The 17,500-nt window shown below is 31.1% G+C and overlaps 1 protein-coding gene across 1 annotated transcript in view; it reads left to right on the top strand.

Moving 5' to 3' along the window:
* The window catches only part of LOC111056275 (SPRY domain-containing SOCS box protein 3), a 31,561-nt gene extending 21,385 nt beyond the window's left edge, over nt 1-10,176 (top strand). Inside the window, exon 6 of the mRNA XM_022343629.2 lies at nt 3,732-10,176. Coding sequence (XP_022199321.1) covers nt 3,732-3,949 — 218 coding nt within the window. The 3' untranslated portion in view covers nt 3,950-10,176. The remainder of the gene's footprint in view (nt 1-3,731) is intronic.
* Nucleotides 10,177-17,500: the final 7,324 nt, after the last annotated feature.

Raw genomic sequence — 17,500 nt, 5'->3', positions numbered from 1 at the left:
CAAACAATAACATCAATACATATTGAGTCACAGGTTTAGACTTAAGCTGCGTTTACACCGGAGTTAATAACACGAGTTATTAACAAAAAGTTATTAACTTGACTGAATCGTCAAAAATTTCTCTTGACAAAACTCATGTTTCTAACAGAAAATTCTTTGTTATTAACAATATCTTGTTATCAATATAATTGACTTTCATATGATTTCATTTAACGAGACTATTCATATGATATAACAGCCGGAATAAAAAGCAAAAAATTGTCTTCAAATTTGAATTGAAACATGTGTGTGATCATTAACATAATAATCTTCATCCGATCCAATGTAAATAAATTATAATGCGTTTATACCAGAGTTTAAAACAAAAGTTTTCAACATAAGTTGATAACATTTCCTTTTGGCTGCTAGTTTTGTTATCAACAAAAGTTAATAACTTTGTCACGTGTTTTGTCTGCAGCTGTAGTTATTAGGGAACAGATGTAGTTGTAGGGTAGGGATGCTGGGCGAGGGGGTTGCGCGGAAGATAGTAACCTGTTATTAACAAAAGTTACCGACTCTCGATGGATAACATAAGTCTTGTTAATAAAAAGGGATTTTCTGTTGAAAACACGAGTTATCAACTTTTTTCAAGATAAATTTTTGTCGATTCAGTCGAGTTGACAACTTTTTATTAATAACTCATGTTATCAACTCCGGTGTAAACGCAACTCAACATGATGCTATTAACTTTTGTAATTAACATCAGTTGATAACAAAAATGTAAAGAACTTGTGTTCTAACTCCGGTGTAAACGCAGCTTTATTCATCCAAAACAAAATAAATTTCACCTTAAAATCTATAAACAATAAACTCTGCTACTGAGTAATAGACTTTTTCAGTCAACATTGACAATAGTTTTTTAAACAGCTGGAATGATTCTTTTTTACGGATGGTCTCGGGTAACTTATTATACAATCTTATTCCTGAATAAAAAGGTTTTTTTCGTAGGAGGCATGTCTGTGAATTGGATATGATAGCAAGTTCAGATTACGCGTAGAGTAGTTATGTCTGTCTGTGCAAAAATGAAATTTATGGATATTACTCTTTATAAAAATTAATATATGCTATATATATAGATGGCAGGCAGAGTGAGGATCTTCGAGTGCCAGAAAATAGATTTACATGTATCTCTAGCTCTTAGCCCAAAAATTACTCTGATGATCTTTTTTTGAATTAAAAATATTTCATGTCAGTCGAACTTCCCCAGAAAATATTTCCGTAACACAGATGAGAATGGACGTAAGTTAGGCATAATATATGGTGATAATGATAAGTGTATTCCTATCAACAGATTGAGATAGCTTGAGAATAACATAGGACAGTAATATGCACGATTTAACTTTGTCGTGAGGTTATTTATGTGTTCTTTCCAATTCAGACCCTCATCTATTGTTATTAAGTATATCTTTTGATATACAGAGTATTTCTCAAAATTTGAAGACCAGATATTCTACATGAAGTCTGCAATAAAAAAAAGTTCAGTGAAATGTTGTTATATCGACCTTAGTTTTCAAGAGATATCGACTTTTCGATATCTTTTGAAAAACGTCAATGACTAGAAAACCATTAGGCAAAATCTAATTTCTAAGGATATGGTTGGAAAGAGGAAGAAATTTCCAATAAGATTCATATAACTCGTTCTTTTGTTTAACGTTTTTTGAAATTTTTACGTCTATGAATAACACAACAGATACAATCCAGGTCAAACAACAGGCATTCGCCCAAAACCGATTTTAACTTTAATTTAAAACAGTCTAGTGGTTATTTAGAGTTTAGAGTTTATAATTACACACAATTTGAAGTCAATAATAATATCAACAATATTAATTTATTGTTGAATCTTGTTAATAATATTCTCGATTTTATCTTAAATATATTATCTTCATCAAAAATATACCTTTTCATTATCAAAAATAATAAATTTCCATAACTGAGTTGGAATACAGTGGAACTTGGTTAAAACGTCATTTAAGGGACCACACTTTTAATGACGCTATATCAGTGGGACACAATAAAAGATGTTTTAAAATATTATTTTTAAGCTGAGGAAAAATTAAGAAACTAAGTTTTTCTATGGAAAACACACTTTTAAAAAGGTAATTTAGTAAATACATACTTTGAAATATATAATATGTATAACTGAATCTTATCTAAAAACTTTCTCCGTCTGGCTACGTTGTCTTCTCATTTCTTGGCCTGATTTTCTTGACGCTATATATTAGTTTTTGTAATTAACTGACGATAAATCCGTCGTTTTCATAATGTAAATTACTTATAGTTTGGCGGAAGCTATATGACGTTATATCCAAGGCCGCAATAACCGAGTTACACTGTAGTTCATGCAAAATACTATGGTAATCCTTACCATACCGAAATTCTGCCCTCAAAGACATGTCTTGAGCTTGGGGTAAAGGTATAAGTTTTTAGTGCCCAAGTCAGGTTTGTATGATGGGTGATCTAAATGATGCAATTTGATTTGCTGGATGCATCAGCACTGTGCGGTCGAGTTATCATGGATCAAACGATACCAGAAGTCATTTCAACCGACTTCTTCAATTCTCCGACACTTTTCACGCACAATGTCATCACTCATAATGTTTCCTGCGTAAACTTGAATAATTCATCTTTATGCTGAACTATTGCTTTTTGCTCGCAATAACTAATAACACTGTGCACTTGGCAAGAGTAGCTGAATTCATGCTTCTTCAAATGAGCGGGTCTTTTTATGGGGTCTATATCTATAACTCGACAACAATATAATTGAAGATCTGGCCGCGCCGATCACCGATCACTCATGGTGTTTGGTGAAGATGATAACCTGTTCAGCTCTGTTTAAATCACCCCTTTACCGCTTGTCTGTGATATGTGATCGGAGATCGAAAAATACATGACCCTCTTATTAATTCTCCCATAATCAGTCCCAATTCATTTATCTCACATTTAACGGAATAATTGAATCATACAAATTTTACCACGTTCATTTCATGATTTTTTTAAACAGATCTATTCAAGATGAGCTCACAGAATGAACCAAAAACCAAATTTGCACAACCATCTCCTTTTGAAAAGCAATATGGCGACAAATATGAACTGCATAAATATCAATATATTTTTCATATGAATTTGAATTATATGAAGATTGCAATCTATATTATCCTTAACTGTTACAATTCAAAGTGTCGTTATTCTGTTTATTGTCTAACCTGAAAATTATTCAATCTCAATAGAATTATGAATGTTGTCTCAATACATTATCGACACTCAAAAACTGATAACTGCATGCAAACATTGATTATTGAACTGATTTTATTGGCAGCATATTAAATATCATTACGAATGCCTCCTCTCAAAACAAGAAGTTTTGGATTTGTGTTTGGAAGAGTACTTAATTTTTTATTGCGCTATGAAAAGAAAATTCCAATAATTAATTTAACGTAATATTTTGTTTTCTTATTGAAATTCCGCTTTGTTTTACTTTTATTTGTGAAATATAAAATTTGAAACTCCTTAAATTGAAACTTAACAAATTAGCTCTTAATAAACAAATTTAAATAACATTAGAACATATATGAACCTTTATAATGATTTGACAGTGTGGATAGTATTTGCCATTTCGGTGATAACTGTTCACACACAAATCAGGCAACCGATGTCCCAACAGGCGTTTATTGACGAACTTTTGTCACTTGCAGTAACTCGCAGCCAGAAGATCTCAGACGAGGTGGCTCGCGAGGACTATCTGCGCGCTAAAAAGAAACTGAAGGACGATGTGGATGGGGCAGGTGGAAGCTCTACAGCTGCAGGAGCTGACTGCGGTCTACCGCCTGCGGCTTCTTGCGGAAGGTTCGTCGTTAAGCGCAAGTCGCGCCCCCAGGAGCCTCCGTCGCTGCCCTTCACCTGTTCCCTGTGACTACTGGCCGAGCCTTGGTCCTCGCATCTCATTGGCTCACCTCGCGCATGCGCATCACTCACCTTCCCCCACCACCACTACCGTCACCACCCCTCCTCCTCCCTACTCGATGTGTTCCTGCCCCCCAGCCATAGTTGTAGTTGTGTTGTCGTTGTCGTAATCACTTGGTGTTGTATTTATCTTACTTTTTTCATCGTTCTAACCTCAATTCTCAGACACTTGTCTGCTATTAATCACTATTCTGATAGCACTACTAGTAGTTGTAGTAGTATCGTCTTGCAACGCTCCCTAGTGTCGTTATAGGAGTTCATTACACTCAGATAATTTTTTTGCCGTTATTTTTATTGTATTATTATGATTATTGTAATCATTATTATTATCAAATGGTGGCGAGCGCCGAAATGATAAAGGTATAATCTGTTTTGTACTCCCAACTCTGGATTTAGATATAGGAGCCTGCTCTATAGACATTTATAAAACTTGTAAACGGGGACAGCTCACAGCTCACTATAAGCTGTGTTCAAATAATTAGTGTTATTCAATTTCATTAGTGAAATTATTAGTCTAAATAAAATGAGTTGAGACTTGAGCTTCCAGCCGATCAAATATTGACATTATTTAATATTTGACTAAATACAGAGTGTATTTAAACGTTTATTTAACCAATGAGTTTATCAAACCTGAACTTTATTTCTGGTAGTGACTTTTGGGCCACTCTGTATATTCAATGTGGCTAAAATGCTGGTGTTAGCCAATGCAGTATTGCCAAATACAATACATTCAGCCATGAAGGTTTGGATGAAAAAGTCTCAATTTCACACAATCTGGCAACGCCGCTTGAATTTTGGTTCTCTGAAAACTCAATATCAAACAGATTTTATTCAGAGAATAGGCAAGCATAGCATGGCATGTCAAGTGTGTGGGATCTCGAAGTCAGCTGTTCCTTATCAAAACATTCCAACATTTTCATTAATGGTTGAGTTCAAAGCCACTGATCGGTGAGTGAACGTGGTTCTGAACAAACCACTGTTTTGTCGTTGAACGATGCATAGACTCACATGCAGCGCTAGATTATTTGGAATTGGAATCGGCCATTAAGGGGACAGCCTGGAAGATTATTACATACTAAAGATCTTGAAGATTTTTGTGATCTATAATATTACAAAAAATATATATTATATAATATCAGGCGCTAAAATACCTCAATGGAACCTTTAATTTCAAGTAAGAGCTAGCATTGGGAAGGCATAGGTATTGTGAGTTTATACCTCTTCAAGGTCTTTGGTCTAACTGATAAGAAAAAAAATACGTCATATCCGGTTCGTTCACTGATCAGTTAATCGTACTTTTCCACCGATGGAAAAGAACGTAAATAGAGTAGCTGAACGTAAACAGACATGGCAAAGCATTTAAAACTACTCCAATTACCTGATGGTTTTCCATTTTAATTGATTACAATGAAATAGGTTAAGTTCTAGTTTTGTTTACAAAATATGATCAACAGGGGAACATCATCTGTCAGTTATGACTCATGAGCAACCGTTCAGCCACAGAATACACACAAAATGGAAGGTATCAATCTAACCAAGATTTGAGTGCACCAAGACCACGGCACCTGACTGCATCATCTTGTTAGAAATCAAAACTGCTGCTGTATTACAATGCTACACTTTCTTTCGAGATGGCGGATTATGGCGTCAAGATACTAGCCGACTTTTCATTCTGTGGTTCATCTGTGATCACTAATCTGTGATCAGGTTTTTTACTGAACGTAAAAAAAATCCCGATGGAATTGATCAGTGGCTTTGAACTCAACCATTCAATAACCGGCCTTGGGCCGGTTGCAGACCAACTATCGCATGTTTAGATGTGGCAGCGATTATTTTGCTTCTGTAGTACCACAAACGCAGCGCATGTACGGAATGCATTGGCAGGCATGGCAGCCTCCACCAGGATGATTAACCTTGGATGACTTCAAATTGTTGTGAAACTCGTGATTTCTTGATCGAATCTAGGATGAAGTTCATAGAAAAACTTTTGAATTGTATGCAATTTCAAGAAAATGGTTTGGCTTATTCTCAGCGCAATGTTCTTACTAGTCATAAACCAAATTATGAAAATTCGTTTAAATATTTTAATATACTCTACCATATGAAGAAAATAAGAACATAGTTCTTATATTTAAAAAAATAATAGAAAGGAAAATAAAAATCTCAGTACCCTTTTTGAATAATTTAATCACAACATGTTTCGGACATTGATGCCATTTTCAAGTGATATTTTCACTTACATTTTCTTATATTTATTTCATGATCAAAAAAGAGTTTGGGGTACTCAACAGATTTTGACCTTTATCGTATTTACTCTGAGAGTTGGCTTTTATTCAAAATGTGTTTTTATTAGTCTGATAGAAATTTACTTATTAACTTGTTCAAAGAGTATTTTATCAAAGCTTGTTTATTCTGAGAGCATATTAAATAATAGACTCATATTTTATTAATGGAATTGAGGATCATCAAAAGATTATCCATTAAGAAAGAGATTGTAATCTCTCTTGAAGTGTACCAAAGTCGTTCTTATTTTGGTATTCAATTAATTTCGATTAAAATTTATTCAAATTGAATTTTGTGATGCCACCACTTAGAATTTCGATGTAATATAATAGTTTTTTTTTATTAAAGTCATTATTATTGGTAAGGATAATGTTTCTAGAAAAGTGTGTAGATAGCTGTTATCCAATCAACTGTTGATTTTTGGAAATTTTCCTAATTTGAAAAACTTGACAAAATGTTATCAACTTAATCAGCAGTTGATACAGATTGAAACAGTTATGCTTTTAATGGCTTTTTTCAATATTGGCGATTTCAAAAAATAAAGCTCACTCTCACAGTAGATGAACTTGGTGCTTGTTACTGTATGTGTTGTGATATAAGGCTTTATGACCGGGTTTTGGTGGTTTGAAAAGGTTTTTAGATTTGATGTTACGTGTTTGGTTCTTGATGTTGCTTGAAGGGTAACTATACTTATGGTTTAACCACTGGAGTTTCCTTGAATTTTCTGAAGTAAATCTCGTTGTTATTTCCTCTATAACTCCAGACTGCTTTGTAGTGAGAAGCTTGTGATTTGATGTAATCTTATTTGAAATTAAATCATGATAATCATCATTCGAGACTTTGTATTTAATTTTTTTCAGATTCACATCCATATGACATCAGTCCAATTATTTTTATATATTTTATTTTTTCTGTTGTCTGATTCATGAAACTTTATTTTTCTTTGAATAATAAATTCAATTATTTTTAGTCTAGGAGTACTATAAGAAGAAATTTGTTTAAAAATTGAATAAATAACCGATTTCAGATATCCAAACATATTCCGTACCAGATCAATTTCACCAGAGCTTGGTCATAAGAGTCATTTAGTCTTATAGTTTAACTGTTAAAAGTCTGATCTATTATTATTATTATTTGTTATATTCATTTTAATATTAATTGACCATTACTATGTATGTGTATTTTGAAAGTAAGTACTCTGCTATTGAATGTACAAATTATCGTTGAAATAATTTTCTAAGCTTCATTGGAAACCAGAATCAATTCTTAAAAGCATTTAAGAAAAACAATTGTTATGATTACCATGTATTGTAGACATCTCATGTCGAATTTAAGACACTTTTCTATACATCTATATGATCTGTTTTGATTTATAAATATTTGCGATAAATTAAAGCCATTTTTGAATAATACTCTTTGGAGAGTGAAGACTTGTAAAATGAGATTCAGTTTCCGTTTAGTGTGGGGGCACTTCAGTCAGTCAGCTCCTGTTCTGCAGCATTTGTTTGTTGAATAGGTCCCATCTTCTTGCTGAATGTTTTATTGGAGCCTTGGTTTTTAGCAACTTCAATTAATCAAAGCTTCTTATACCTTACTTAAAAATTTGAAATGGCCTACTAAATTGTTAAAATCACTGACTCAATTTTACTGAAAATGTAATTTGAAATCCGGAATCACTGACTTTATTGTAATGAAAATGTAATTTGAAATCCAGAAACAGAATTTCCATTCGTCAATATTTAATTTCTTCAACTGTACTATCCATGGATTACTTATTTTCGTAAAACAAAATCAATACAATCCTAATGAAAGATTTATTTTACTTCTCCATTTCCCTAATACTTGATCAATAATTCTGATTAGACAGAATGCGAATTCAAACCATAGATACGAAAAATGGATGAATGAGCTTTGCTATATTTACTCATTACCTGAGTATACATTAACTAATTATAATTACAATAAATACAATTGAATTTTTTAATTGAGTTTGATGAAATTGGTTTTTATCTTTATTGAGTGATTACAAATTTACAAACCATTGATTTTCAACAAAATTCAAACAAGAAATGTTTTAGTGAAGTGTAATTTATATGGCTACAGTTCTTCCCTTTCTACTATACCTATATCCAACTATATAATTATGTCTATTACAAAGTACTAGAATTACCAACAATTTTGTAATATTCAAGGAAATCTAAAACTTGGTTGACAGAAAACTTTTATTTTACATGAAAACTTTGGAATTGCTGTTCTGAAGTGTTCAATCTGATCTCAATTCTGGTAATTGATGAGTAAACCATTATTATCTGAGTGTATTGAACAACTGTGATACTATTTAATCCATCTAGGAGTGTCATGACTGCTTTGTTTAATTTTTGCAATTATGTATTCATGAGTATATATTTTTATTATTTAACATTAACCTTCTTTAATTATAGTTCTAGTTCTAACAAGATCCTGATCTATTCAAGAAATTTGTTATTTTATTTTGAGTTTTATTTTATAGTTTAGTGTGTATGATCGATGATCATTTTGTATGTTTGTATTATTTTATTTCAAGTCGACTGCTGGAGCCTAGTTTAGTATACTTGTCTGTTTATAATTTATGCGGAAGCTAATCAATATTTCTTCACTCGTAGTAAGTAAATAATTATGATGTTTACCTCTTTTTTATAAATATGATTGCAATATATTAATTGGTGTTAATTGATATCACATCATTGGTTTATCATTTACTTTGGAACGTGGGATTTTTGTACGTGTTTGACATCATCAATTATATATTATCACAATATTATTGCACCAATGAATTTGAATGTCGTATTCATACAACTTGTAAAATATCAATTACCATTTAAACAACGCATTTTGATTTGTAAAATATTAATTACAATTTCAAACTTGTCAAATTTAAATTACTCTTGAGCTGGGTATTCTTGATAGAGGATACTCTTATATTATTCAACTATTCAAAGACAATAAAATGTTCAATAATTTAAAATTATTTTTAGATATACCTATCCAAACAACTGTAGCTGAGCAATAAACTATAACTCTATTTGCTCTATATATAGCTGCAATCCATTTAATGCTGCTTTAGCACTTTCCAATCAATTTCAGTTCTGCTGACAGAAACCATGCTAACACTACACTGAGCTCCACTTATTTATATAAAACAGTTTTCAAAATACAAGGGTACTTTGGAATTATTTTTTATCTTATTATAAATTATTCATATATTATTCGGATATCACTCATATATTAACTGTCTCTTGATTTTTATACTCTCAAATTGTTTGCAATTTGCTCATGCTTACGTATCACCTCTCATTAAGAATGGCATTGTACTTAATAATGTATTCATTCAAGTTAATGGTGAAATTCTAATAATAGTTTTCTGAAATTGATATTTTAAAGTTGTTTGCACTGCATCATAATTCATTCATTAATCTATACGATGATGTATCATAAATCACAATCAAAACTAATTCCAATATCTTCGCTGGTTCCGACTTCAGTTTTTTTTTGTAATGTTTGAATGCTTTAAGCTATATAATGAAATATCCGGTTGTTAGGAAATTAGGTATTGTATTCGGTTATGGAATTGTTGGATATTTCTCTAATGTTAAATACTTTCCGTAAAATTTCCTGTCTCATATTATTGTAATTATTGCAAGTTTATTGATACGCCTGTTTTGGTACCGGCCGCGTAGGTCTATATGTTTGTAATATTGTCTTGTAACCTCCCTAAATGTAACCTCCCCCCTCCAAACTCCACCCATTGTCAAACTAAACCATATTTAAAATATTGTCTGTCCAGAGAAAAATTGTGTTTTGCTAGATAAGCATTACTAACATAACGTTCAGAGAATATAAAATTTATTGATGTGATTGAAATTGTTCCTTATTTAATCCTGTTTGTCTAAACTTGACACTGGCGACAGAGCATTTTTATGGCGCATGCGCTTTGTAATGAATCGTAGTTTGAATATTCGTAGTTGTCGGAACATGAAAAGTTGTATTTGTCTAGACCGATTCGTAGTTGTCTACAGCGCGAATTCGAGCGAGACTACTACACCTCAGGATTCTGCATTCAAAATTAAATTTAAACCAATGCACTAATGTGTGTGTAGGACATTCCTATTGCTTTCTCTCTTAAATTAATGGGTCTCACAATTTGAATAGGCTAATAATAATTATTGTAGCTGATAAACCACAGTAGATTATATAAATTTCTGATTAAAAAAATGCTTACAAGGTTAAATAAATTCTAAATGAAAGAAATTGGAGATTAAAGAAATGTTAACGAAGATAAATTAATATTTTCCACAACTAAAATAGTTGTTGAGTTATCTTTAACTGTCGCCAGTGTCAAATCTGTTATCTGTCTGTCGCCATTGTCAAGTCTCTAGCACAAAGTAAAAGATATTCCTTCTCTGTGGCTTTATAGCCGCGCGGCTCAAATCGCTAAAGGGGCGCTTACATTGGTCAGGTTTTCTGGAATTGAAAATTTATTTGCAAATTTAAAAGAACAGAAACTTGAATCCACTATATCAATGTAGACTCTTTTTCAGGTTTTATTGAATCAAGATTAATTTCAAGTACCTATAATATTATGTTGAACATTTTTGACTCTTGGATTAACTTGAAGTTGCAATCCAATTTAAGCTAAAACTGGGAAAATTGGATGAAATTAGTTTTTAGTCAATGTGGAATGTAGGTATAAAAACAACTAAATCAAAAGTATGATCATAATATATAAAATGTGAGAAAAAAAACTTTGAGATCAATAGAATGAAAACTTTACTCCAATTTGTTAGAATTTCACATAGGTGCCATTCCTTAGTGCCGGTTGTACAAAAGCCGGTTAGATTTTAACCGTGATTAATTTCACGAAAACCAGTCAGAGAATGCCTTTTAAAAAGATTGCTTCAGGCAACCGGCACTGGCGGCTAAAGGCAGAAAGCTCGAGACGCAACACTGCAGCTGTCACGGCTAGAGCACATAACCTATAAATTCATTAGATTCGATGACTTATTGAATTTTTAGGGTGTCTAAGCTCTATGGCCTCAGATGAATTACAATTGTTGGCTAATTTATTGCTTATACGATCCATAGCAAATGAATCATCGAATCTAATGAATTAATAGGTTATGTGCTACATATAGTCCAGTCACTGTATACATTCGTGCTTGCAATTAAGGCTTAACTCACACTTACGCGACTCAGGTCGAGAAGAGACTCGACTATAGTCGATTGCATTTATGTTTTCAAAGGGTGACAGTCGCGCAGACTAGAATCGACTGGTCATTTGGTAACTAATGGTCTCGACTAGAGTCGAGTCTCTTCTTGAGTTGAGCCTTATATAATAACATTGTAGTTATGATTTTTCAATATATTATTTGGATATATGAGAGAAGTCCATAACCAATTTCTTCATGCAAAATTTCCTTGTGCTAGATACAGAATGGCCCGAAAACCTCGTATTTTCGGCTCATTTTCCAGTTTTCAGCTATTTCTGCCAAATCTAGTGATCGGACAAAAAAAAATTGCTCTTGCCTTTTTTTTAGATTATAAAATTCAGCATAAAATGAGAACTCTCTATCTCCAAAACTGAGTTATGATTTTTCAAAAATGAGTGAAATTTGAAGAAAAATAAATTTTGATGAATTTTAGTTTTTGATCAACAATATCTTCCGATGGTTACAATTAAGTTGTATAATTCAAAATCCCTCTGGGCGTATTTTTGTGCTCTACAATCAAAGATCAGGTAGGGCGCTCTATATCTCGTAGATTTTCAGGTACATATGACAAGAATGCTCCTTGTATTGTGAAAAACACCTAATTTTCAGCTTCAACCATCATCACCAACTACATTGTCCTCACTCACATTGACATTGTCCTCGCACAATGACATAAGTTCATGAGATTATGTTCCATGAGAATCACCCGTTAGATGCACTTCATTTCAGTATTTCCTAGTGGAGAGGCGCGCTTAAGGACACCTCAAGGATCAAAATTTCAAACACATAACTTATAACCGACACAATGCTCGGATCTCATCGTACTACACTTCATTCTTCTCAGCTCGTCGAGGCGGTCCAAAATCATGCATCAAAAGTCAAATTTGGTCGAAAAAGTCCATAACCAATTTCTTTATGCAAAATTTCCTTGTGCTAGATACAGAATGGTCCGAAAACCTCGTATTTTCGGCTCATTTTCCAGTTTTCAGCTATTTCTGCCAAAAATTTCAATTTTTCATGATTTTCATGATGGTGTTACATCACGGATTTTCGAGAAAATAAAAAATTTCAATTTTTCATGATTTTCATGATGGTTAGCCTACATCATGGATTTTCTGAGATTTACATAATGGATTTTCGAGAAAATGAAAAATTTCAATTTTTCATGATTTTCATGATGGTTAAGGCTACATCATGGATTTTCTGAGATTTACATCATGGATTTTCGAGAAAATAAAAAATTTCAATTTTTCATGATTTTCATGATGGTTAGCCTACATCATGAATTTCCTGAGATTTACATCATGGATTTTCGAGAAAATAAAAAATTTCAATTTTTCATGATTTTCATGATGGTGTTACATCATGGATTTTCGAGAAAATAAAAAATTTCAATTTTTCATGATTTTCATGATGGTTAGCCAACATCATGGATTTCCTGAGATTTACATCATGGATTTTCGAGAAAATAAAAAATTTCAATTTTTCATGATTCTCATGATGGTTAGCCTACATCATGGATTTTCTGAGATTTACATCATGGATTTTCGAGAAAATAAAAAATTTCAATGTTTCATGATTCTCATGATAGTTAGCCTACATCATGGATTTCCTGAGATTTACATCATGGATTTTTGAGAAAATAAAAAATTTCAATTTTTCATGATTTTCATGATGAAAAATTTCAATTCTTCAAGATTTTCATGATGGTTAGCCTACATCATGGATTTTCTGATATTTACATCATGGATTTTCGAGAAAATAAAAAATTCAATTTTTCATGATTTTCATGATGGTTAGCCTACATCATGGATTTTCTGAGAATTACATCATGGATTTTCGAGAAAAAAAAAATTCAATTTTTCATGATTTTCATGATAGTTAGCCTACATCATGGATTTTCTGAGATTTACATAATGGATTTTCGAGAAAATAGAAAATTTCAATTTTTCATGATTTTCATGGTGGTTAGCCTACATCATGGATTTTCTAAGATTTACATCATGGATTTTCGAGAAAATAGAAAATTTAAATTTTTCATGATTTTCATGATGGTTAGCCTACATCATGGATTTTCTGAGATTTACATCATGGATTTTCGAGAAAATAAAAAAATTCAATTTTTCATGATTTTCATGATGGTTAGCCTACATCATGGATTTTCTGTGATTTACATCATGGATTTTCGAGAAAATAAAAAATTTCAATTTTTCATGATTTTCATGATGGTTAGCCTACATCATGGATTTTCTGAGATTTACATCATGGATTTTCGAGAGAATAAAAAATTTCAATTCTTCAAGATTTTCATGATGGTTAGCCTCCCTACATCATGGATTTTCTGAGATTTACATCATGGATTTTCGAGAAAATAAAAAATTTAAATTTTTCATGATTTTCATGATGGTTAGCCTACATCATGGATTTTCTGAGATTTACATCATGGATTTCCGAGAAAATAAAAAATTTCAATTTTTCATGATTTTCATGATGGTTAGCCTACATCATGGATTTTCTGAGATTTACATCATGGATTTTCGAAAAAATGAAAAATTTCAATTTTTCATGATTTTCATGATGGTGTTACATCATGGATTTTCGAGAAAATAAAAAATTTCAATTTTTCATGATTTTCATGATGGTTAGCCTACATCATGGATTTTCTGAGATTACATCATGGATTTTCGAGAAAATAAAAAATTTCAATTTTTCATGATTTTCATGATGGTTAGCCTACATCATGGATTTTCTGAGATTTACATCATGGATTTTCGAGAAAATAAAAATTTCAATTTTTCATGATTTTCATGATGGTTAGCCTACATCATGGATTTTCTGAGATTTACATCATGGATTTTCGAGAAAATAAAAAATTTCAATTTTTCATGATTTTCATGATGGTTAGCCTACATCATGGATTTTCTGAGATTTACATCATGGATTTTCGAGAAAATAAAAAATTCAATTTTTCATGATTTTCATGATGGTTAGCCTACATCATGGATTTTCTGAGATTTACATCATGGATTTTCGAGAAAATAAAAAATTTCAATTTTTCATGATTTTCATGATGGTTAGCTACATCATGGATTTTCTGAGATTACATCATGGATTTTCGAGAAAATAAAAATTTCAATTTTTCATGATTTTCATGATGGTTAGCCTCCCTACATCATGGATTTTCTGAGATTTACATCATGGATTTTCGAGAAAATAAAAAATTTAAATTTTTCATGATTTTCATGATGGTTAGCCTACATCATGGATTTTCTGAGATTTACATCATGGATTTCCGAGAAAATAAAAAATTTCAATTTTTATGATTTTCATGATGGTTAGCCTACATCATGGATTTTCTGAGATTTACATCATGGATTTTCGAGAAAATAAAAAATTTCAATTTTTCATGATTTTCATGATGGTTAGCCTACATCATGGATTTTCGAGATTTACATCATGGATTTTCGAGAAAATAAAAAATTTCAATTTTTCATGATTTTCATGATGGTTAGCCTACATCATGGATTTTCTGAGATTTACATCATGGATTTTCGAGAAAATAAAAAATTTAAATTTTTCATGATTTTCATGATGGTTAGCCTACATCATGGATTTTCTGAGATTTACATCATGGATTTTCGAGAAAATAAAAAAAATCAATTTTTCATGATTTTCATGATGGTTAGCCTACATCATGGATTTTCTGAGATTTACATCATGGATTTTCGAGAAAAAAAAAATTTCAATTTTTCATGATTTTCATGATGGTTAGCTACATCATGGATTTTCTGAGATTTACATCATGGATTTTCGAGAAAATAAAAAATTTCATTTTTCATGATTTTCATGATGGTTAGCCTACATCATGGATTTTCTGAGATTTACATCATGGATTTTCGAGAAAATAAAAAATTTCAATTTTTCATGATTTTCATGATGGTAGCCTACATCATGGATTTTCTGAGATTTACATCATGGATTTTCGAGAAAATAAAAAATTTCAATTTTTCATGATTTTCATGATGGTTAGCCTACATCATGGATTTTCTGAGATTTACATCATGGATTTTCGAGAAAATAAAAAATTTCAATTTTTCATGATTTTCATGATGGTTAGCCTACATCATGGATTTTCTGAGATTTACATCATGGATTTTCGAGAAAATAAAAAATTTCAATTTTTCATGATTTTCATGATGGTTAGCCTACATCATGGATTTTCTGAGATTTACATCATGGATTTTCTGAGAATTACATCATGGATTTTCGAGAAAAAAAAAATTCAATTTTTCATGATTTTCATGATGGTTAGCCTACATCATGGATTTTCTGAGATTTACATCATGGATTTTCGAGAAAATAAAAAATTTCAATTTTTCATGATTTTCATGATGGTGTTACATCATGGATTTTCGAGAAAATAAAAAATTTCAATTTTTCATGATTTTCATGATGGTGTTACATCATGGATTTTCGAGAAAATAAAAAATTTAATTTTTCATGATTTTCATGATGGTTAGCCTACATCATGGATTTTCTGAGATTTACATCATGGATTTTCGAGAAAATAAAAAATTTCAATTTTTCATGATTTTCATGATGGTTAGCCTACATCATGGATTTTCTGAGATTTACATCATGGATTTTCGAGAAAATAAAAAATTTCAATTTTTCATGATTTTCATGATGGTTAGCCTACATCATGGATTTTCTGAGATTTACATCATGGATTTTCGAGAAAAAAAAAATTCAATTTTTCATGATTTTCATGATGGTTAGCCTACATCATGGATTTTCTGAGATTTACATCATGGATTTTCGAGAAAATAAAAAATTTCAATTTTTCATGATTTTCATGATGGTTAGCCTACATCATGGATTTTCTGAGATTTACATCATGGATTTTCGAGAAAATAAAAAATTTCAATTTTTCATGATTTTCATGATGGTTAGCCTACATCATGGATTTTCTGAGATTTACATCATGGATTTTCGAGAAAAAAAAAATTTCAATTTTTCATGATTTCCATGATGGTTAGCCTACATCATGGATTTTCTGAGATTTACATCATGGATTTTCGAGAAAATAAAAAATTTCAATTTTTCATGATTTTCATGATGGTGTTACATCATGGATTTTCGAGAAAATAAAAAAAATCAATTTTTCATGATTTTCATGATGGTGTTACATCATGGATTTTCGAGAAAATAAAAAATTTAAATTTTTCATGATTTTCATGATGGTTAGCCTACATCATGGATTTTCTGAGATTTACATCATGGATTTTCGAGAAAATAAAAAATTTCATTTTTCATGATTTTCATGATGGTTAGCCTACATCATGGATTTTCTGAGATTTACATCATGGATTTTCGAGAAAAAAAAAATTTCAATTTTTCATGATTTTCATGATGGTTAGCCTACATCATGGATTTTCTGAGATTTACATCATGGATTTTCGAGAAAATGAAAAATTTTCAATTTTTCATGATTTTCATGATGGTGTTACATCATGGATTTTCGAGAAAATAAAAAATTTCAATTTTTCATGATTTTCATGATGGTGTTACATCATGGATTTTCGAGAAAATAAAAAATTTCAATTTTTCATGATTTTCATGATGGTTAGCTACATCATGGATTTTCTGAGATTACATCATGGATTTTCGAGAAAAAAAAATTTCAATTTTTCATGATTTTCATGATGGTTAGCCTACATCATGGATTTTCGAGAAAAAAAAAATTTCAATTTTTCATGATTTTCATGATGGTTAGCCTACATCATGGATTTTCTGTGATTTACATCATGGATTTTCGAGAAAATAAAAATTTCAATTTTTCATGATTTTCATGATGGTTAGCCTACATCATGGATTTTCTGAGATTTACATCATGGATTTTCGAGAAAATAAAAAAATTTCATTTTTCATGATTTTATGATGGTTAGCCTACATCAGGATTTCTCGAGATT

Source organism: Nilaparvata lugens, chromosome 10, assembly GCF_014356525.2.
Source record: "Nilaparvata lugens isolate BPH chromosome 10, ASM1435652v1, whole genome shotgun sequence".
In the NCBI taxonomy this organism is placed as follows: Eukaryota; Metazoa; Arthropoda; class Insecta; order Hemiptera; family Delphacidae; genus Nilaparvata; species Nilaparvata lugens.
The sequence above is the reverse complement of the archived record's forward strand: the minus strand, read 5'-3'. Positions and strand labels throughout refer to the sequence as shown.